Source organism: Macrotis lagotis, chromosome 2 (assembly GCF_037893015.1).
Source record: "Macrotis lagotis isolate mMagLag1 chromosome 2, bilby.v1.9.chrom.fasta, whole genome shotgun sequence".
Lineage (NCBI taxonomy): Eukaryota > Metazoa > Chordata > Mammalia > Peramelemorphia > Peramelidae > Macrotis > Macrotis lagotis.
In genome coordinates this window covers 45,661-69,269 of record NC_133659.1, presented here as the reverse complement: position 1 = coordinate 69,269, position 23,609 = coordinate 45,661, and the positions used below count along the sequence as shown (strand labels likewise).

General features: G+C 38.3%; 1 protein-coding gene and 1 long non-coding RNA gene across 5 annotated transcripts in view; one reads left to right on the top strand and one right to left on the bottom strand.

Annotated features, from left to right (window-relative positions):
• LOC141512292 (uncharacterized) overlaps nt 1–23,609 on the top strand; it is a 122,623-nt gene that overhangs the window by 61,850 nt on the left and 37,164 nt on the right. For all 4 annotated transcript variants that reach the window (XR_012475437.1, XR_012475439.1, XR_012475436.1 and 1 more), the window contains 2 exons: nt 69–183; nt 1,718–2,596. This is a non-coding gene — a long non-coding RNA (uncharacterized LOC141512292). The remainder of the gene's footprint in view (nt 1–68; nt 184–1,717; nt 2,597–23,609) is intronic.
• Nucleotides 10,586–19,983, bottom strand: LOC141512291 (uncharacterized). The gene is made up of 3 exons (XM_074221095.1): nt 19,627–19,983; nt 15,631–15,802; nt 10,586–14,403 (listed from the first exon to the last, which is right to left on the bottom strand). Exons 2-3 carry the CDS (start codon nt 15,676–15,678, stop codon nt 13,312–13,314), a joined length of 1,140 nt encoding a protein of 379 aa, XP_074077196.1. The 5' UTR covers nt 15,679–15,802; nt 19,627–19,983; the 3' UTR covers nt 10,586–13,311.

Genomic DNA, 23,609 nt, shown 5'->3' with positions numbered 1-23,609 from the left:
TTAGATGCTTCTGAGTCTTTATTCTCCTAAATCCTTCAAGTAATTCTTTTCTACTCTTTGTTTCAAAGGTACATACAATGAAAGATGGAAGATGGTCTTGTGCCCTTTACTAGGCTGGAATTCACACTGGTCCACCGTTAGGGTTCATCATCACTGAACTAGGAGCAATACTGAGACCCAAAAGTGAGTTTTGGAAAAGCAAAAATGGACAAATCACTGTGTTTTCTCTGGGAGAAATAAATGGGGATTGGTCAGCATTAGAAGAAGAGCAGGAGGGGAGAGATAAGGAAGGCCATAGAACAAATTGAAGGAACTAGAGTGGGTGTATTAGAGATGAGAGTGTCAGATTGAAGTATATAAAAGGGACTGATGGGGAAGAGAAGGTATATAGAGACACGATGACCTGAGAAAAGGATGACTAGCTGATGACATCCAATGATTGCTGGTAGGAGGATTTTCTTTTGAAAGCTCACCACAGCAGGAGCAATTTTTATAGCCCATCAGTAAATGACTCTTCAGTGAATCCTCTTTCTTCGAATTTTTTTTCCACCTTATTTTCTCTAGGAACAAATCATAAACTGCGTAACCAAATTAACTCTATCCACCTTCAGTTCAAATGGAGTGAGTTATATCAGTTCCTTTGCTTTGCCCTTGTTTTAGGGATGAGCTACATTTATTTATACTTTTATTTTTTTGTGTATTTACTTGTTTGTTCATTCCTTTGTTTTTCCAAGTATATGTAGAGATAATTTTCAAAATTTATTTTTTAATAATCTTCCAATTAAATGCGAAGAAAAATTTTATTGGGAGCTCCTGGATTGTCAGTGACTCACTCATACTAAAGTCTATATTGTGCAGTATTAAAGGATATTTTGCATGTAATGATCACACTAGCAGCAAATATAACAATGACTGGCTCTTACTCTGTGCCAGTCATTGGTCTCAGAGCTTTATAGTTATCTCCTTTATAGTTATGTCCTTCTATGCCTCCCATTTTACAGTTGGGGAAGCTGAAGCAAATGGCAGTCAAGTGTGTTGCCTAGGCAAATCCTGTAGTCAGGCCCTGTCTGAAGCTGGATGATGTCTTCCTGACTCTAGCTGCCTCCTCTCTGAGAGGAATGACTGGTTATACAAAGTCTGATTTCTTACCATTTCATGATTCTGATGACAAATCCTGGAGGTTTTGCACAAATGAATGAAAGATATTGCAAGAGTTCCTATAGGAGCCAAGTAAATAAATTTGCTTTTGCAATATGTACATGCCATTCTATGAGAAATAGTTCAATGAAAACATATGTGTGGGTATGTATAGATCTAGATGCAGCCATATTTAGTGGCACCTCTATCTATGCATGTCCAACATTTTTGCATGCACAGCAGACAGGTGTTTGCACACACATGCACATACATGCACGTGTGAAAATATACATGCCCTCACCCATTCTTATATAACTAGATTCACACCCAAATGTTTTGGGGTCCAAAATCTTCTCAACAGAATTGAATCTCAAAATAAATAGGGCAAGGCTTTAGAGCTTCAGAACACACTCCTTCCAACGAGCTCAAGGTAGATTTTAGCCCTGGCTTAGAGGGAGGTAATGACTTGAAACCACTGCCAGTTCACTGGGGCCTATGGAGAGGAGACTTAGAGGGATCAGAATTGATCTGAAGACTTTGAAGTGGTTTATTTTTATAATCTACTTTTTTCATTTTCTAGGTAAAAGGACCAAGGGAATAGATTAGAAGAAGAAGAGGAGGAGGAGGAGGAAGAGGAAGAAGACAAAGGAAAGAATTTGGGACAGGACAAAGGAGAGGTCAAAGGACAGATCAAAGGAGAGGTCAAAGGACAGATCAAAGGAGAGGATGAGGGACATTTTGAGGGACAATTTGAAGGACAGGATGAGGGACAGGTCGAGGGATAGTTTTGAGGGACAGGTTGAGGGACAGGTTGAGGGACAGTTTGAGGGACAGTTTTGAGGGACAGTTTTGAGGGACAGGTTGAGGGACAGGATGAGGGCCAGTTTGAGGGACAGGTCGAGGGACAGTTTGAGGGACAGTTTGAGGGACAGGTCGAGGGACAGTTTGAGGGACAGTTTTGAGGGACAGTCTGAGGGACAGGATGAGGGCCAGTTTGAGGGACAGGTCGAGGGCCAGTTTGAGGGACAGGTCGAGGGACAGGTCGAGGGACAGTTTTGAGGGACAGGTCGAGGGACAGTTTTGAGGGACAGGTCGAGGGACAGTTTTGAGGGACAGGTCTAGGGACAGGTCGAGGGACAGGTCTAGGGACAGGTCGAGGGACAGTTTGAGGGACAGGTCTAGGGACAGTTTTGAGGGACAGTTTGAGGGACAGGTCGAGGGACAGTTTTGAGGGACAGGTCTAGGGACAGGTCGAGGGACAGGTCTAGGGACAGGTTGAGGGACAGTTTGAGGGACAGGTCTAGGGACAGTTTTGAGGGACAGTTTGAGGGACAGGTCTAGGGACAGTTTTGAGGGACAGTTTGAGGGACAGTTTGAGGGACAGGTCGAGGGACAGTTTGAGGGACAGGTCGAGGGACAGTTTTGAGGGACAGTTTTGAGGGACAGTTTTGAGGGACAGGTCAAGGGACAGTTTGAGGGACAGGTCGAGGGACAGTTTGCGGGACAGGATGAGGGGCCAGGTTGAGGTACGGAACAAAGAGACAGGGCAGAGGAGGAGATCCTGGCTACTCTGCTAACCCTTCTTAACTAGAGAAGCATCCATCTAGCCAACCCTAATACAGAGACCCTCTTGAAGAGAGATCCTAGCAGCATTGATCTGGGAGCAAACTGTATAGCTGAAAAGCAAATGAGGGTCCTGTTTCTTCCTCTGGATATTGATCCTTGGTGGGGGGAGAGAAGATGAAAGATCCTCAGAGATGAGTCTGAGGAGCTTGAGTTTCATTGTGTATTCATCCATAGAAATGACTAACGCACAGGCTCACATTGTCCCAGAGATATGTGGGGATGCTGTACTGGACATTCAATTTAAATGCCATGAAATTGCGATTACTCTAGGTTTTCCCTAGGCATGTGCATAATACATAAAAGAGGGTCAATAAACAATCATTTTTATGACTTGTATTTGAAACTTTGGCTCTTGTATTCAATTGAATAAAATTCATGAACATTAATAATAGGTCTGGACTTGGCAGATCAAGATTCAGAAAGTGTTTCCAACATTTGTCAGGTAAGTGACATGGGGTAGTAATCTTTCTAGACCTCAATTTCCTCATCTGTAAAGTGAGAGGTTACTTTGCTGATCTCATGTTCATTAAAATGATGCTCCCTCATTGCCATGGTGTTGAACTCAGCATCTTTGTTGTATTTCACAAATCTAAAGTTTATTTTGTTGATCTAGTTCTCAAAACCAGATATAAAAAAATTTTAAAACCCTGTTCTCTGCCGCTGGAAATTTGCAGTAAAAAAGCAAACTACACTGCAGTGATGATTCTTAGGAGACAAGTTAAGCGCCTTTCTAAGTTCATATCTTTGCTAAGCAAAAACATCCATCTGAACCCATTCTACTCTGGCTTCTGACACAGTACTCTCATCATTGAGGTCCCAGACATATTATTCTAAAGATGAAAATGTAGAAGGTGTTTTCCTCCTGAACTTATGTGACATGAACAGAAATGTTTTAAACACTTTGTATTTTTGTGACATCTATTGGCAATTAAGTACTGATAGAAATGATCATAAGGTCAAGAATTTTTTTTCAAGGCTAATGTTCACCTGAATAGTATAGAAATGAAAATAATGATTTTTATTTTCATAAGTAAAGCTATATCATCATCTATGGATTATCTGAAACACCTGACAATTCTAGTAGCTGACATGATAAAATGCATGATATTTAATTTTCCTTGTCCCCTCCCACAGTTTCCATTCCTTTTGTTATATCTCTATATTTTGAGAGTTTTTATTCTGTGTAATTTTTAAATTTGCATGTTTTTTCTTTTTTAAAATGTATTTATCCAGTGTTATATAGATAATTTTGAACATTCATTTTTGTAGTTTTCTCTCTCCTACTCTTCTTTCCTTCCACTATGAGAGTAAGTAATCTGACAAATTTATAGGATTTATACAATTGTGTTACACATATTTTCACATTAGTCATATTGTTAAAGAAGAATCAAAATAAAAGGAAAACTTGAAAAGGTAAAAGCAAAAATCTAAAAGCAAATTAAAATAGTGAAAATAGTGTGATTTTATTTGTATCCAGTATCTTTAAATCCACTTGATCATGGCTTTTATTCATTTACTAGGTTCTATTGTTTTGCTTTATGAATTTGCAGGTTTTGTCATTGCATTTTAAAAATCTGACTTGGTTTATAAGTTTGATGTCTTTAACTTCTGGTGTCAGTAGCCAGGTGATAGTCATGTTTCTTTATATCCTGACCACATAGTGCAGGGCTTGAAACAAGGCATGTGCTTAATAAATGATTATTGAATAAATATGTGTATGATAAACAGAAATGAAAGTGTCACATATATACATAGATGACCAAAATCTGATGATTTAGCTATATGTTTATCATGTGGATATGAATAGTTTGTGTTTATTGACGATGAGTGTGTGTTAAGGTATTACAGAATTAAATTCTATATCTAAATGTCTTTGTTGTTGCTTAGTCATTCAGTCATATCTAATTTTTTGATACCCCATGGGGTCATGACAATATTATCCATAGGTTTTTCTTTGCAAAGATAATGAAATGCGTTTCCATTTCCATTCACTTTACAAAGCTGTATTCATATGTGTAAATATGAGCACATCACATGTTTACAATGTTGATATGAATGAGTACATGTTATGCATAGATATTCGCACTTGATTATTCATTTTTTGTATTGCATAAGATGTATACAATTGTCATCATTTTATAGACAGGCTAAGAAAAAAATCTTGCCTAGGGTCACAGCACAGAATGGATGTTAAGAGTCCTTTCCTATTTTTCCAGAATGTTTGTAACTTAACCCTCTTCATGTTGCTTCTGATGTAATGGCATTGTCTTCCTTCCTGGTTCTTTCTCTGACACTTCCAAAATTCCAACATTAATAATGTCCACAATATCATCATTTTGTAGCTTGATTTTCTGCCTTCTCTGGCATCTTTAAAATCCCACCTTCTGCAAGAAGCTTTTGTAGTCTCTCATTCAGGAAGTTCTCTTCTATTTTATTATCTCTGATTTATTCTGTGTTTTGTACTTAAGGTTTGAGTTGTATCCCTGCCATTAATCTTTGAGTTCCTTAAGGGAGGAGGCTATTTATTCATTTCTCATTTTTCCAGTCCCCTGCCCTTAGAGCAGCAGTGCCAATGGACAATTGTCACTTAATGCTTACTAACCTTTTAAGTACAGTGTCAGATTGCCATTCTGTACTCCTTCCAGTTCCCTTACTGTTTTTAAATTTGAACTATATTGAATTGAGAAGAACTTTCCTGAGGTTAGAAGGAATCATCATCAGTGAAGACAACAGACATATCTACCCAAACTATCTCCTTCCTTTTGCTAGGAGAAAAAATAGAAAGCCAGACGACAACTACACAGAATATTGAAAACTCTCATTTAGCTTTTTCGTTCTTTTTTTGTCCTTTTTTTAAGGTTTTGCAAGGCAATGGAGTTAAGTGGCTTGCCCAAGGCTATACAGGTAGGTAATTAAATGTCTGAGGCTGGATTTGAACTCAGGTACTCCTGACTTCAGGGGAAGTACTCTATCCATTTTGCCACCTAGCCACTCCTTCCCATTTCTTCTTTATTGTATCTATAATGTGCTTTTCATATCCTTTATCATTTTATATGTGAGCAGGACATCACACACTACAGAGATAGAAAGACCATTGAAAGACCCTGCTCTAGGTTTTATAGAAATTATGGGCAAAGCAACTTTTCATCTCAGTCTGACCTCCACCTCTTCTAAACAAAAAGATGCCGCTTTATTTTCCTGACAGCCAGACTGTAAGGCATCACACGTTTTAGTTGCATATTGAAAATTTGTTTAGGTTAGGCTTTAATGGAAAAAAGTATAAGCATTGCCAAAAACAATAGTCACTGCATTTTTTCTTAAAACAATATTGTTTCAGTGTATACAGTATTATCTTGGTTCTGCTCCTTTAGCTCTTCATCATTTTGTTCAAGTTTATCCATGTTTTTCTAAAATCTTCATGGTCACCATTATAGCACAGGAGTGTCCCATCTCATTCATATACCACAACTTGTTCAACCATTCCTCATTTGACAGGCATCCCTATGCTTTTCAGTTATTTGATTCCACAAGAGTTTTTTACCCTTTTTCCCTAATCATCTTAGGAAACAGACCTGAAAGTATTGTTGCTGAGTCAAAGGATATAAGTAGTTTAATAAATCCTTGGAAATTACTCCAGATTACTCTTTCAAAATGGTTGGATCAATTCACAGCTCCACCAATAGTGAATTATTTTTTTCAATTATTCCACATCCCCTGCACCATTTGTCCCTTTTCCCTTTCATCATTTAAAGCAACACAATAGGTATACAATGACAGCTCAAGAGTGTTTTAATTTGCATTTTTCTAACCAGTGAATATTTGGAGCATTTTTCATAAGATTGTATAGTTTTTCAATTCCTTATTGGAAATCAGCTTATTTGCATTGAGCATTTAATCCATTATAGAATGACTCTTTATAAAGTTCTTTATTTCAGATGAAACCTTTTTCTGAGCAACTGCCAATGAATTTTCCCTCAACTTTCTGCTTTACTTCTGATCTTGAAATTATTTGTCTGAAACCCATTTAATTTAATGTCATTGAAATTCATTCTACAACTTACATAGCTCCATCTCTTATAACTGCTGGTTAATACGTTCTGTGTCCTTCAAAGTTTCTTATAATATCTCTTTATATTGAAGTCATGTATTCATTTTGATTTGATATTGATAATGCTGTAAGATATTGGGAGCTTCAATGTGTTTGTTTTTCCAACACTACATACTATTGTAAGAATGGAAATAGACAATAGGCAGGAGAAGTAAGAGATTGGTAAAGGGGGTCCAGGAAAGTGGAAAGTAGAACCAGGAATGAGAAGGACAAGAAATCTGGTGGAGAGTTCTACCTAGACTGTTTTCTGAGATTCTCCCAGTGATAGTGGTTTCAGAAACCTATCAGGTTTAATCCTTTAATAGCCAATGATTGCATTTAAACCTGATGGATCATAAGAAGTAAAACAAGGGCACAGCGATTATGAAAGGGGCACCCAAAAGTTGGCCCTTCAAAAATGGATAACTGAAAAATATTTAAATTATGAAATTATAGCAAACGTACCATAGGCACATTAGTAGTGACATGAGAGTCTTACAAGGAAAGATATTCATAATTAGAAAAAAATAATCATCTCAATGATGAAGTATTTTGCAATAAAGAAAATAGAATATAAATTTCTTACGGAAGAGAAAGGTCTAAGAACCAGTTTTGTGAATATAACCCTAAGTACCTTGGCCTCCTACTGCCTTGGATGTTGGTGTGATGAATCTTCCTATTGTCCCAGGGTTCTCCAGGGCTCTCCAGGGTTGTTCTCAAAGCCTACTGTTTCTGTGCTATCTGCCATTGCCCCCTGTGATCACAATTCAGTTTCCTCAAGTTCTGGGCTTCTGTCTCCTGCTCCCCAGTCAGCTTAGCTTAAAAAGGAGTCTTGACTTCAAAGGTATGGAACCTATTGATACAAATATACTCTCCCAGTTTATGGAATCTCCATCCCACTTAGTTTTGGGTTCAAGGATGGTTAGGTCTTAGGGTTTCCCTAACATGCCAGCTTTACCATCCTCTTGGAATCCTGGCTCCAAAGAGACCATGATTCCAATTCCTGAATCCAATGAGGATCCCCCTCAACTCCTGGAACAAAGGACAAAATAGAATCCACTCATGGAGCTTAAAAGGGAGAGTGGGGAGAGAGGCCCCCCCCTTTCCAGCTCAGCTGATGGGGTTCATATTATGCATAAACTGCATGTCTTCTTTTCCTTTTGTAAGCAGTCACAGGCTCGAGGATCCTGGAAAGCCAAAGATGAAAACAATCTGGATGCTTGAACAGTATACATTGATTCAGATGCACAGTCAAAATAGTAGGGGAGAAGAAGCATGCCTCCTTGTTAGGTAAATTGGACATGCTAGAAAATGCCTACAGAGGTCCTGCTGAAATGAATGTAGAACAATTTTTCAATGAATGTAGAATGTAGAATGTAGAATAATTTTTCAATGAAAAGCAATCATATGAAAATGTCAAAATATCAATGATAGAAATTTGAGTTTTTAATGAATAAATCTTAGAGTATGGGACAAAAAAACTGGAGATATTTTGGTGGAGGATGTTAGGTAACTCTGCAGAATAGAAATTCTTTGAAATAATATTAGAACCAATGACAGAATTAGAATTGGGGGTGTCTGTGAGATATTGAACCTTGCTAGGTTCAATGAAAGAGGGAAAATTAATTGAATAAAGTAAAAAAGAAAGAATACCTGAGAACTGCAGAAAATAGCAATGATATGAAGATGGAATAGAAATATAACACTGAAGGATGATAGAACTTTAATATTGTCTTGCATGTCAAATAATTATGTTAAATGTGTCAACCATCATTGATTCATAAATACAGAATACTTCAACAATTAATTATGGCAAATTGGCCAGAAATATTAGGAAAAAATCCAGTTCCCTTGGGAAAGGATTGTGACATGAACCTTGCATGACCTGTAAGAATTAGTCACCTGTGTTTCTCCATTTCTTCACTCAATCACAAATGTGATCTAAATGTGAATGAGGCCCAGGTGTCCTTATTTAAATAATAGGTCACTCAAAAGAATGTTAATCGAGTGTAATAGGAAAATAATGTACCTGGCTGAAGCAAATTAGAGTTTGTCCTATGGATTTTACGGAAAATAGCAAGCCAGTTTGGAAACATTCCATTGTTTGGCAGCATAGATCAGAGAGAAATTCTAGTGAGTCTCCTGACAGGGCCCTATATTGATGTGGGTTTGAGGCAATCTTTACCTCTGTCTCCCCAAAGGAAAAGGAATTTGTGAGGTTCAGGGATTACAACAACTCAAACCTCGACAGTTAAGGAGTGTCTCCAGGACCACAGTGACTACTGACAGCATCATCATACTCATGATCAAAGATAATGTTGATTTACTGGGGGAAAGACCACTTCAGGACTCCGTGGGAAGATCAGTGGAAAGCCACAGTTTACCTGAGGAGAAACACCTTGAGGACTCCAGAAAAATGATTTCAGGAGAGATCTGTGAGTTATCCCCTCGTCCATATATGCACTCAGAACTTGTGATTAATTTCTCTTGACCTACACATGTGCCTGTGGAGAAAGCATCACAGACTTTTAAGTGTGTTTTTGACCACACTTAGTATACCACCCTACAGGGCAATTATTTCTGGTTGACAAACGTCTATGAGCTGATAATCATGGGAGTGGCACTATGATGAAGGCAAATAAATTCTCACACTCCAAAATCCCCTGCCACCTCCTCCTCCTCCTTAAAACATCCTGAGTGAAGGAGGAGCACTAAGCTCTGGAGACTCAACCTTGCCCCCATTGGAAGAGTGAGTCACAGAGTCTTTGCTATAAAGATTTTTGATTCAGTGTATATAAAGCTTCATATATCAGAAGATTTCAAAAACTATTCTAAAGGCCTTAAGGAGGCATTCTTGACCAAGATAATAACCAAATCGATGATTTAGAAATATAATTTGACTGCTGTGTGGAGAATAGATTGAGCAAAGAAGAGACTTCAGGTCAGAAAGCCAACTGGGAGAGTATAGAAATAATTCTTGAAATAGTACAGTTGAGATTAAAAGACTGCATACATTATGGTGGAAGCTCTATGCATCTAGAAAACAAGAAACAGAAGAGATACAGTTAAAATTGATAATTTCTGAAAACTGATTTGATTGGGAATGAGAATGAAGGGAGGGAATTATAACTAGGAGTTAAGGAACTTGAGTGGAAGGGAACCGGCAAGTTCTTTCAATACAAAAGTGGAAAAAAGGTGAGAAGATCTAAGACCATATAAGTTCTATTTTGGAAATGATGAATATTCTGTTGGAAATCTCTTAGAGATGATTGGGAATACTGAATATAGAGAATCATTTAGGATTTATTGCTTCAGAGGATTTAGGAGCCCTTCTTCAAAGATGTGTCACAGACTCCTTAGCAGGCCAGTAATACTCATCAGCCACATCTCAGATTCTTGTTTTTGTTTTTGCAAGGCAATAGGTTAAGTGACTTGCCCAAGATAACACAGCTAGGTAATTATTAAGTGTTTGAGACCAGATTTAAACTCACATCCTCCTGTCTCCAGGGCCGGTGCTCTATCCACTGAGTCACCTAGCTGCTCCAGAAGCATATTTTAAGTGCATAAAATACGTACATGTCACTAAAATTAGACAAGTGAAATAAGGTCTAAAACCCTGTTCCTAGTGTAGTGAAGAGCTGAGTTCTAAACCAGACTAAGGTACCTCAGTTTCTTCACCTTTAAAAGAAAGATAATAATGGAACTCGACTCCCTTGTTTATTATGAGACTCAAATGAAACTAAATCAATGTTAACTTTTATTATCAAAGTGATTTATAAGACTTATAATATTAGAGAAATGCTACTTAATTGTTAATATTATATGAATATAGGATATATTAGTATTGTCTTACAGATGAGGAAACTGAGACTGTGAGGTTATGTGAATTGTCCAGACTTGTCCACCCAGTGTCAGATGCAGTATGAACTTGAACTTCCTAAAGACACATCCAATATCTCACATCCCCAGCTAGGGTGTTTTGCTGACTTTTTTTTAAGTGATAAGGGAATGTTTTCTTTGCTGGAATGAAGCTTGGGCTCATAGAAGCAAAATATCTTTTAGAGCAGCTTTGCTTTGAAGAATGGCATAGTCCTATGAGGAACCTTTTCCTCCCTTGCCTGAAGCAGATCCCTGTATATCTTTCCCCTGAGACTAAGAATGTCCCTGATAGCAGGCAGATGAGGTTCTCCAGGTGCCACATTCATCTTTATTTTACCTCTCATGATTCTGATGAATTAAAAACAACATCATAATACATGCTTACAGCTTGGGACAATGGTTCATGGGTTAGTGATACTTCTCTGCAGACTTCCTTTGTCAAGGTATTTCAACCAAAATGCTGTCTCCAGAAGCTATCTGAAGCCCTCACCTGTGTGTGGTTTCTACATTCCTTGCCCCGTGGGGAAGTTGCTTGTCTGCTTGTATTTATGCTTACTGACCCTTTGCTAAGGTAGGGCTCTGCCTCTAGGGTGGGATGTGAAGCTTCTCTGGTTTTTTGCAGCTGCTTTCAAAGCTGTTTCTGGAACCTGCCTGTTTTCAGGTTTTCCAAGGTGTTATGATCCAAGCTGTGATATTTCCTCCTCTCTTTCCCCTGGTCCTGCCCCCCAGGATTGTACCCTGGGTCCCAGTTTGGGAAAAACCCCAGAGACCTGCTAGCAAAGAGACCCTGTAATGTTCTAAACTTGTTTGATGCCCTGATAGGCTGAGAATTCTGGCAGCTCATGCTGCTGCTGTTCAGTGTGTCTCAAGGCCTGGTCTTGGCATGCTTAACGCCTTTCTGGTGCAATAGGCTTACCTACCAACCTCCTAAGTTGTCTTCAGCAGAAAAATTTTTTCTCTCCATCTTTTTTGTTTGGTTATTTTTTGTTCGCAAGACTATGGGGCTAAGTGACTTTCCTGTGCTAGGTAATTATTAAGTGTCTGAGGTCACATTTGAACTCAGATCCTGTTTTGTGATTTTATTAAGGTTTGGATTTGTTCCTGAAAATGATGCTCTCACTCAGTTAAAAATGAAAGTATTTTAATTATACAATACAAGGAATAGATTGCTTACAATAGCATCCAATACATCAGATAATACATAAAAGACAAAGGATTATTAATACTATAATCAAAATAGAAGAAAAAGATAAAGAAAACATCACCAATTCGGGGAGCACCAACTATCGAGATGTTAGGTTGGGGAACCCCAGTTTTCATCAACTCTTGAGTTCTGATTGGGAGATCGAATATCACAGGCAGGACTTCTCCTCCATGGGTGAGATTCCAAAGAGGAGAAGGGGCTTACAAGTTTTATACCTTTGAAGACAAAGAAGGCTCAGAGCCATCTAAGTTGAATGGGATCCAATTCCCTTTTGGCTTCAGGTATAGATTGAATCAATATGTTATTTTTTTAAGGAAATGCCATTATGGGGCTGTAAGGTTTATTTTTATTAAATATCAGCATTGGGAGAATAGCCAGTTCCTCCCAATCCTGTTTTGTCTTTCCCAGGGATGGCTAGTTCCTGGGATGTCAGAAATACAGCCAAATCACATAAGGCATACTCCAAATGGTGAGTTGCCTCAATTACAGCCTTCATACATATTGAAGAGGCCTTACACTAATAATTTGGTAATTATTAATTAGGAATTAGTAATTATCAATTCACTTGGCCTTAAGGCCTCGAGAGATGTATGAAGATGGGACTACAGGAGTAAATTGATTATAAATTTATTTCATTCTGGTATACATATAACAATTACAAATGCATAATAATAAGAAAACCAATAATAGTAATATAGGAATAGCTAAGCTGTTAAAATATTTGGTAGCAGTTTTCGATTTAAACAAGAAATCATACCAATGATGATTAGTATCAGAAGTTACTAAATGAGAAGCCTCGATTACATGTCCTGCAAGTATGAGTCTGTATTCGATGTTCATTCAAAGCACGCTGGTTGGACTCTAATAGTTTCTTTAGGACATGGGATTGATCAAGAATAGCAATTAAAGGTTGTAGAGATAAAGAAGTATAGGGAAGAGGTAACAATTTGTGTACCCAAGTCAAATTCCTAACAACATCTGTATCAGGGGAAAAGTAAAAATCTTCACCCTGCCAGTGTAAGAAAGAAACATTAAGAAGATATCCAGAAAAGGGAGGTTTTTGTGAGACAGAGGCTAAATCAGTACTATTATTAGAGGGTAAACAGATGTATTGGGAAGATACTTCATATAACATTGAAAAGTTAGAAAGAGGATATACATTTAAGTCACATAGGTTAGAGGAGTGTGAGAGAAGGCAGGGTCATCATCCCACACACAATACTTTGGTTAGTAAAAGTGCAGTCCTGGAAAGTATGAGTTACATTGTCTTGATCTACATAGTTGTTATGTACATGTGGCAAAACAAAATGATCATGTAGCACAAAAGGAGTCACATGGAATTGACACATAATTTTCCACATATGGACTTGATAATATACTACAGTCCCACTACACCAAAGGGAGTACATCGAGCTTGTTCAGGTTTGTTTTGTTTCCAATATTTAACCATTCTAGGGAGTACACTGTCCCAAATATGGGTATCTCCTACTTGTAACAACCTCTGAGCATTCTCTTTTTGTATTAAAGTGTACATGTTTTGCAAAGAACATTTGGTCCATTTAAACAGTCTAGTGACATTATCATCAAACTTAAAATTGGCTAACACACTGTCATTAAACACTTGCAAAAATTGGCCTTGATATCTTAATGTATTTTGGTGCGGCTGGATCGTCATGGGCAACCAATTAGCATTAACTGTTAAATCTTGATACACATCCTGCCCAGCACTGCGCAGTCTGCTGGCCAAGGTCTCAAGATCGATAGAATTTACTATACCCAAACCAGTTCCAGCTCCGCCAAGTACGGTATCATACCAGGCTCTTTTAAATTTATTACAGGGCAATAAAGGTGGAAAAGACACCTTATAATGAAGTACAATTTTATGCTGAGAGATAGAGGTATTAACACATGATTTTGGGACACGAACAATAGATGGAGGATGATTGGTGGGTGGTGTTTTGGATAATAATAATAATAGATATTGTATCCAGGCACTGCGATTGGTTATTTCAGAAGCATTAGAACAAATTAAATACTGGTTATTAAGGGAAATTTTCACATTATGGGTAGAATTGTTTATATTCCATGTGATACAATTTTTAACCAACTCTTGCTCTATCAGATATGGACATTTTTCCTCTAATTGGTTATACTGCAATGCCGGGGATGCGAAGGGAAGAGTAGTAACACAAGATGAAATGTTAACTAACCAGGAGATAGTAAAACTTAAGTTCACAGAAGAAGGCCCTTTCAGGATATAGGAGGAAGGAGTCTGATAAAATGAAGCACTAGTGATAGTCCGATTAGCAATGTTACAAAAGGTGAGTGCAGGGCAGGTGTAATTTCCCTGTTGTGAAGGAACAATAAATGACCACCACTTCAGTTGGATCTTGTTCCCGGAGAATCTCAACCTGGCTCCTGGAGTCCAAGTCCAGACAATCCAACAGCAACGTGTAAGAACTACAAAACACTTAATTTAGTAAAAACATTTAAGTTAGAGGTACATAATACCAAGTATCATCTCCAGGATAACATACAATGGCAGTATTATTATTCCCTTGGGCTATTAATTCAGCTGGCCTAGGAGTGTCTGTAGGGTGTCTTTTTATCCATACTTTAGTTCCTGGGATTACCTTCTCAGCTACCCATCGCATTTCATCCAAGCTTCCAAATCCTTGATCCCCTCTAGTAGTCTTATCAGGGGATTGGGTTTTTTCTGTCCATTGTCCAATAAAATGTGGTAATATAACCATTTGACATATCCTCTCCCCAGTTTTACAGGAGTAGATTTCAGACACATGGGAATTATGTAGACAAACTTTAATTTATTCCTCTATAATCATTATCTATTACTCCTCACAGTACATGTACTTGTGCCTTATTGGCCAAGCTGGATCTAGAGAACAGCTGACTATAATACCCAGTAGGTAATTTAACTCCAATACCAGTATTACATAACAATTGGCCTTGAGGTTTTATTTCCACATCATGTATTACATATAGATCATAGCCTGCTGACCCAAGTGAGGTTCTCCAAGGTTCCCTAGCATTATCATGAAATTTCCACCATTGTATGGTGGAAATATTTGACAGTCTCCTTATTTGTAAATTAGGTGTCATCTTTCGGGATAAAGGAGTACTCTCTCCATCAGCCAGTGGTCTATTATTTAATTGTTTGAGGGCTTCAAAAAGATTTTCCTTCCATTTACTCAAGCTATTATTATCACTTAGTTTTCTTAATTTTTCCTTAAGTAAACCATTCATTCTTTCTATTAGTCCAGCTGTTTGTGGGTAATATGGGATATGATAGATCCATTCAATATTATAATAATTACAATAGGTTTCAATTTCCTTTCCTTTAAAGTGGGTCCCATTATCACTCTGAATTTTCATAGGGGTACCATAATATACTGAAATAATATCTAAAGTTTTACATGTATTATTTTGAGTAGCTCTTTTGTATGGGCATGCAATTAATATTCCAGAATAGGTACAGGCATATTGGCACCCTTGGCTCACAGGTAATGAGCCTATGTAGTCAATTTGCCAAATTTGAGCAGGCAAATTTCCTCGAGCTAGTTCTCCAGTCACCTTCCTTGGAAGAGGGAGCTGACTGAAGAGTTGACATTGAGAACATTCTTGGGTAATTTGTTTAAAAATGTCAAGAGGTAAATTAATTCCTCTACCCAATGCCCACCCGTAAGAGGCAAGTGCACCAAGGTGTCCTGCAGTAGAGTGGATCCATTTTCCCAGAACTAAATCATCTTCCTTTGTAGATTTTACTTGTAGTGTCTTCCCTTCTGTCTTAGCCAGTTCATCTCCTTGAGCATTATACTCATGTTCCACAGAATCTGTTTTCACATACGCATCTACATGAAACACAGATACGTTAGTTTTCTGGCACCAGTCCCAAATTTGTTGCCATAGCTTCTTACCCCAAACTTCTTTGTCCCTCATTTTCCCATTATGTTCTTTCCGCATAGGCATCCATACCACCAAACCATTAGCCACTGCCCATGAATCGGTGAACAGATGACATTGGCCCCCTTCCTCATGTTGCAGGGCTTGATGTGCCTCCATAAGTTCAGCCCATTGGCTACTTTGACCCTCTCCCTTAGTTTCCAGAATAATATTTCCCTTTGGATTATAAGCTACTGCTTTCTAGTATCTCTTAGAACCGATATATTTGGCAGAACCATCAGTAAACCAGGTATGATTCTTTTGTTCCTCAGTTAAAGTATCATACCCCTGATTCCAAGAAACTGGAGACTGTACATATATTTTGGGTTTTTCCAAATTTTCTTGTTGAGCAGGTAACTCTAGTACTTTTTCATGCAAAGCCGACACTCCCTGCCTCCCAGTCTTTACTCTGTTTTGTAAGTACCATTTCCATTTAATAATAGAAGACTCCTGGGCATGTCCAATTTTATGGGAGGCAGGGGTCCCTAGAATCCATCCCATGATTGGTATCGCAGGTCTTAAGATAACATCATGATTTAATGTCAAATGTTCTGTTTCCACTAAAGCCCAATATGCAGCTAATAACTGTTGTTCAAAAGGTGTATAATTTTGACCTGCAGGTGGTAATTTTCTAGACCAAAATCCTAGAGGGACATTTCTTTATTGTTGCTTCTGCCATAAACTCCAATCAGCATATCCATTTAAAACAGATACCTGTAATTCCGCTGTCCCCTCTTTCACAGGCCACAAATCCAAAGCAGTTTGAATTGTTGCCTTAGCTTCTTCAAAAGCCTTGGTTTCTTTTTCTCCCCATTCAAATTCATACTTTTTCCCTAGTTATTTTATAAAGGGGCTGTAAGATTTGGCCTAAATGAGGAATATGGGAAAACCCAAATTTGGGAAAACCCAAATAATCCTATAAATTTTTGTGCCTCTTTCTTATCTCGAGGAGGGAAAAAGTCTAATATTTTTTGTCGGGCCTTGGGCAGTATTTCTCTATGACCTTTATTCCAAATTATTCCTAAAAATTTTACAGTTTGAGCAGGCCCTTGTATTTTATCAGGATTGATCTCCCAACATTTCTTTTTCATATATTCTATAAACTGAGTTAATCTCTGCTCAACACTCTGCATTGTACCAGCTTGTATCATAATATCATCAATGTAGTGAGTTATCTTTACATCAGACCATTTAAGTTCATCTAAATGCTCAGCTACAATGCGATGACAAATAGTGGGACTATGTAGATACCCTTGGGGAAGTCTGATAAAAGTATATTGTCTGCCTTGCCAAGTAAAAGCAAACTGGTCCCATTGTTCAGGGTTAATGGGAATGATAAAAAAGGCATTTGCTAAATCTATTTACAGCATACCATGAACCAGGATGTGTTTGTACAGCTTCTATCAAAGTAATAGTATCTGGTACAGCTGCATATAAAGGTGGGGTAACTTTTAGCTGTCTATAATCCACTGTCATCCTCCATGACCCATCTGACTTCTTTACTGGCCAGACAGGATTGTTCCAAGCCTGTACATTTCTTTAATTGAGTAATTTCTTCAGTTCCCCCTGGTATTCTATATTGTTTCTGACTAACTAGTGAAGTAGGAGAGGGAACAGATACTGGAGTCATCAATAGTTTTCCAAGTATCACTGCAATCTTGAATGATCTCACGGCAAATTGATACTGACCATCAGGTAAATGTAGGGTCATTCCTTTTAGAATATCAATTCCAATTATATATTCTGGAATAGGCACTATTACTACCTTATATTCCTTTCTAGGGAAGGTTCCTATTTGGAAAGAAAGTGACAGTTGTTTGGCTTTAACCTCATGTCCACCTAAACCTGAAATAGTGATGGGAATTCCATTCCTGAATTTAGTATGGTTTCCATAAATTAGGGTGGCCTCCGCCCCCGTGTCCACCAAAGCTTGGGTTTTGGTAACAGAACCATTCTTCCAAAATATTTTTAAAGGGACATGAGGTTGGTAATCCATCTGCAGCGTGTGGACACGCAAAGCTTGGCCATAATCCTATTCCCCTTTTAAATGATCTAATGAAGGATACAAAGGGGCAGGTGGGGCTGAAGGAGCAACATTCAGAGCAGATACTTTATTTCCCACTTTTCTTTTATATAATTGTAACATGTCTGAAGTGGTGATCCCATCAATTCCCTCTTTCTTAACTCCTGCCTTTAAAAGTGCACTAAACATTTCCTTCCTAGACACCCTATTATTGGACCCTGTTCTAGGTTTTGCCCACTCCTTAGATGTCTGGTCTCCTATATCCCAAAATTCTCCCAAGTCTCCTAATTGAGACAGTTTATCAATAACTTGTCCAAGGGATTCCCCAGTTGAGGCTACCAACAGAGTTAAAATAAGATGTTTATAAGCAGGAGGAGCAGTTTTCACTACGGGGGCTCTATGCATGGCAATAACAGGGGTGTCTGTATAAGAATTTGCTTCCCCCACCAAAACAGCTGTTTTCATAATGTCCTCCTTCAATCTCTGTATTCCATCCTTAATGTATACCAAGGACGGGATGGATTTGGCCACATGGAAGTATCAGGGTATTGAGTACTTATTCCAGAGGCCACTAATGCCAGCATATTAGTACCAGCTTCCTGCTGTCCTACAGCAGTTTGGCTATGATCTCTTATTGCCTGCTGAACAAAAGGATTAGAAGTCAAACTTAAAAACTTAAGGCAATCTTTGGAATCCAACCAAACTCCTCCTACCCCTCCATCACTCAGTCTCACAAACCAAGAGATAGCAGATTCGCCTGGCCTCTGCGAAAACCTACTTAACAAATCTGTTATTTCTTGTTGTGAATAATCTTAAGCCATCTCAGTAAATTTGGGGGAGGCGTTATTTCCGTCTTTCTCATTTCTTCTCCTAACAATGGGTCTTACTTCTTCTCCTACATCAGGTATATCTCCTTCAATGATTTCCTCCCATCTTTCCTCATCTTCATCCCAAATATCACCATCCCAGTTATCAGGATCCCAATCCATATTAGCAGAAGCAATTACAGCATGAACCTTCTTTTTATTAACCTTTCCTCTCCTATTCCTATATTTATATTGTGCCACTCGCACCACTGCTTTTACTGCAACATTCTGATAATTCCTGGCCTGATCATCTAGAATAAAATTTTGACACTGTAACATAGACATTCGCCCTTGCAGCTCAGCTACTTCTTTCTCCAGCTGTACTTTTTCTTCTTCCTTTCTATCTAGCTCTTGGCATACTTTACAATATGCCGTTAATAAAGCCCAGCCTCTCCTACATATACCTGTTATCTCTTTCCCTTTTTCCACAGGAATATTTGACAAACATTCTGTTAATTGGGGTGGCTTGCCATTTCTTACTCAGCTACCCCAATCCTCACAAGAACTCGTATTTTGTGCCCAAACCTTTGCTAAAGAAGAGAATGGGGCATCCTCCCACCCCAGTACTTCGACAGGGACAGGGGTTTCTGTACTTTTCTTAAAGAGAGGCATTTGCACAATGAATCCTGTTCGTGACGTCAATTTATGTTTTGTGATTTCATTAAGGTTAGGATTCGTTCCTGCAAATGACGCTCTCACTCAGTTAAAAATGAAAGTATTTTAATTATACAATACAAGGAATGGAGTGCTTACAATAGCATCCAATACAGCAGATAATACATAAAAGACAAAGGATTATTAATACTATAATCAAAATAGAAGAGAAAGATAAAGAAAACATCACCAATTCAGGGAGCACCAACTATCGAGATGTTAGGTTGGGGAACCCCAGTTTTCATCAACCCTTGAGTTCTGATTGGGAGATCGAATATCACAGGCAGGACTTCTCCTCCATGGGTGAGATTCCAAAGAGGAGAAGGGGCTTACAAGTTTTATACCTTTGAAGACAAAGAAGGCTCAGAGCCATCTAAGTTGAATGGGATCCAATTCCCTTTTGGCTTCAGGTATAGATTGAATCAATATGTTATTTTTTTAAGGAAATGCCATTATGGGGCTGTAAGGTTTATTTTTATTAAATATCAGCATTGGGAGAATAGCCAGTTCCTCCCAATCCTGTTTTGTCTTTCCCAGGGATGGCTAGTTCCTGGGATGTCAAAAATGCAGCCAAATCACATAAGGCATACTCCATATGGTGAGTTCATATACCGGTCATTGCCTCAATTACAGCCTTCATACATATTGAAGAGGCCTTACACTAATAATTTGGTAATTATTAATTAGGAATTAGTAATTATCAATTCAGATCCTGCTTACTCTAGGGCTGGTGCTCTATCCACTGTGCCACTTAGCTGCCCCTTCACTCCATCTTTTTGTGCATTCCATCATTTTACAGTCATTATTAAAAGGTATTATTTAAAGGGAGAGCCCCAGGGAGTTCCTGCCTTTACTCTGCCATCTAGAAGCTAGATTTTCCAACTCTGATTCTCCATTCTAATTCCTACTGTGGATTGTTCTCTTTACCCAATGTGATTATTATTAAGGCAGGAAGATGACACAATGGGTAGTGCTCTGGGCAAGGTATCAAGAAGGTCTGACACCACAGCTTTTTCCTAGGTCACACTTCATCTCTGTTTGCCTCAGTTTCTTCAATAGTAAAAAAGGAGAAAATAATAGCACCTTCTTCACATAGTCATTGTGAGGATCAAACAAGACAATACTTTTAAAGTACATAGGGCAGTGCCTTCCTTCCCTCCTTTTGTCTTTTGTTCGTTCCTTTCTCCTTCTTTCTTGCTTTCATTTCTTTCCATTTTTCAAAATCTCTGATTTCTCTTTTCCAGATGAATTGACTTGATTTGTTCCACATCTGAAATTACTGAAGTGGTAGAATTCTGATTCAGTTGTCTTCACTACCTATTGCTACCATATTCCTCTAATAAAGGAATGTGGCAGTTTTTCTCATTCATGTCAGTATTAATAGGGTTTTGTGACTTCAGGCAAAATAACTCTGGTGCTCCAATTCCCATGTTCTTGTATCTTGGCATTCAGTAATTGAAATATATTTTCTGTCTTTTAGCATTGTATCTCTGTGGTCATTTTTTCCTATCTCTATTTCCCTGGTATTCTGAGTCTCTGTTCTTTTCCTACTTCCACATTTTAGCTCTTTGTATTATTCTGGAAGGAGCACGAGTAAGACAATTATGTCATTGGGATGTTGCAGTAGAAAAAGGGTATTTGATTCAGAAAATCTGGGTGTAAGTCATATCTGTCTTTTATTCACAGCATGATTTTGGACAAGAAAGTGAATATTTTTGACCCTCAGTTTGCTCTTGATGATCTCTGAAGTTCTTCCTATCATCATCATGTCCAATGACAAAATGTTATTGACTTCTGATAAATTGCTTTTGGAAATATCTAACATTATTTAACAAAATTCTTGACAATTATTATTAGGGACTAATATGTTGATGCACAAAAACTTTTCAATCCTGAATGGAATAGAATTAGTTAAACCTCATAAGTCAGTTGAACAAATCTTACATCTTTCCATCTTCCAGATTTCTTTCCTGGAAGTAAGCCATAATTGATACTGGTTTGTTTCCTATTTATGGTGAAAATGATATATAAAGTCTTTATCATTGAGATTGTTTCACTCCTCATGGATCCAGTTTCAATATGACACTGATTCTCTAGCTGATTCTAAATTTATGTGTGCCTCCTCATTATATGCACATCCTTTTAAATGGCCAATGCACAGGCATACATGCTCACTGAAATTTGTGGGGAAGTGTTTTAAAGTTCAATTCTATTCACATGTCTTATTTATGTGAAAGAAGGCCTCATTTAAAATCAGGATTTTAGATGAATATAATACACATATTAAAGGCATTTCTGTTAGTGGAAGATGTCTCTGGTCTAGGTGTCACCTAGAGGTGTATTGTGGAAACTCTAATTCTTATCTTAAAATTTTAACTTTTGTATTCAATTGGATCTAATTTATAAGCTTTACTTGTGTGTGTCTCTGGACTGGGAGCAGAAGAGCAAGAGTCAAAGCAAAGTTCAGACATTTATTAACTGAGTGACTCTGCTGGGGTTCCCTTAAGTCCAGCTCTCTAAGGTGGAGCTTACCTACTATTGATCAACCTTCTGGGCCTCCCAGGGCCTGTTAAAAAGCAACAGTCTTGAGTGAAGAGTCAAGGAAGACTGGAGACAAGGAGAGTCTATGTAAGCAATCTTTATCGTGCCCCATAGCAGCTACGCCTTGGTGCCTCTCTTCACTCTCTCCTCCCTCTCCTATTGTCCCCCCAAGTCGGCCTGGATCCTAATGAATGGGAGTGAAGGGGCCAATCAAGGAGAGCCTTGCCAGCATGATCTGCATGAAGCCTAAAACAGCGATTCCTGGAATAGCAGGTCCTGGGAGTAACTCAAAACAGGCTTGGGACCCTCAGCACTCCCTTAGTTCTTAGAGTTCCAACTTTCCCTTTGGTTCCTCGGTCCCATGGGAACAAGCCCTGTACTTGACCTCAGCTCCCTTCATGATGCTGGTTGAGCCCTGGACTCTCCAACCTGTTTCCTCATCTGTAAAATGAGAGACAGTTGGGCAGTGACCGAGTTTTTTCTCTGATTCTGACAGATATTGAATGCTTCAGTTTTGTATTTTTGGGGAAAGAGTTCTCATACAAAACAAAGATCTAAAGGAAATGTTGCTTTAGATACTGGGGGAGGGGTTAAACCTTAATTTCTTGCTCTTCCCCCTTTTGTGTATATCTCTGCTCTCCCTCAGTACATCCAACTCTTTGGGACTCTATGGGACCATTCCTGGAATTTTCTTTGTAAAGATACTGGAGTGGATTGTCATTTTCTTCTGCATATATAGCTGAATACATATGTGTAAACATGAGTGCATATATGTTTACAATGATGATATGAATATGTATGTATATATATATATGCACATGTAGTCTCATTTCATTGTTCCTTTTGTATTGCATTACTTGTCTATTATTATTCTCAACATGTGGTAGACATGTTGGCTAAGAAAAGTCAACTGTCTTCCCTAGGGTCAGGGCCTAGAATGGAAGTGGAAGACCCCTAAGGGTCTTCACATCTAACCCTTTGCTATTTTTCCAGAAGTTTCATAACTTCTTCATTTATGAAGACAATCTTCCTGTACCTTTTTGTGACATTTCCCATATCCCAAGCATAATAATGTCTGCAGTACTATCACTTTCAAGCTTGAATTCCTGCCTTCTCTGGCTGCTTGAAAATCCTACCTTCTGTTTTTTTTTTTTTTTTTTTTTTTTTTAGCTTTTTGCATGGCAAATGGAGTTAAGTGGCTTGCCCAAGGCCACACAGCTAGGTAATTATTAAGTGTCTGAGGTTGGATTTGAACTCAGGTCCTCCTGACTCCAGGGTCAGTGCTCTATCCACTACGCCACCTATCTGCCCCCCAAACTCCTACCTTCTATAAGAAGTATTTGGAGTCTCTTTCAGGTAGTTCGTTCTCTATGATATTATCTCTGGATTCTCCTCAGTTTTCTTCTTAATGTTTGTGTTGTGTGACTACCATTAAACTCTGAGTTCCTTAAGGGAAAAAGCTGTTTCCCTTTAATCTAGTCCCCTGCCCTTAGAGTTCCAAAGCACAGTAGTTTCTTAGGCAATGCTTATTGCCCTGACAAGTCCAGATTCAGAATGGTATTCACTATTCTTTCCACCTGCCTTACAATGTTTTTCGCTTGAGAATAGCTTCTTTGCTTGAGTTAGAAGAAA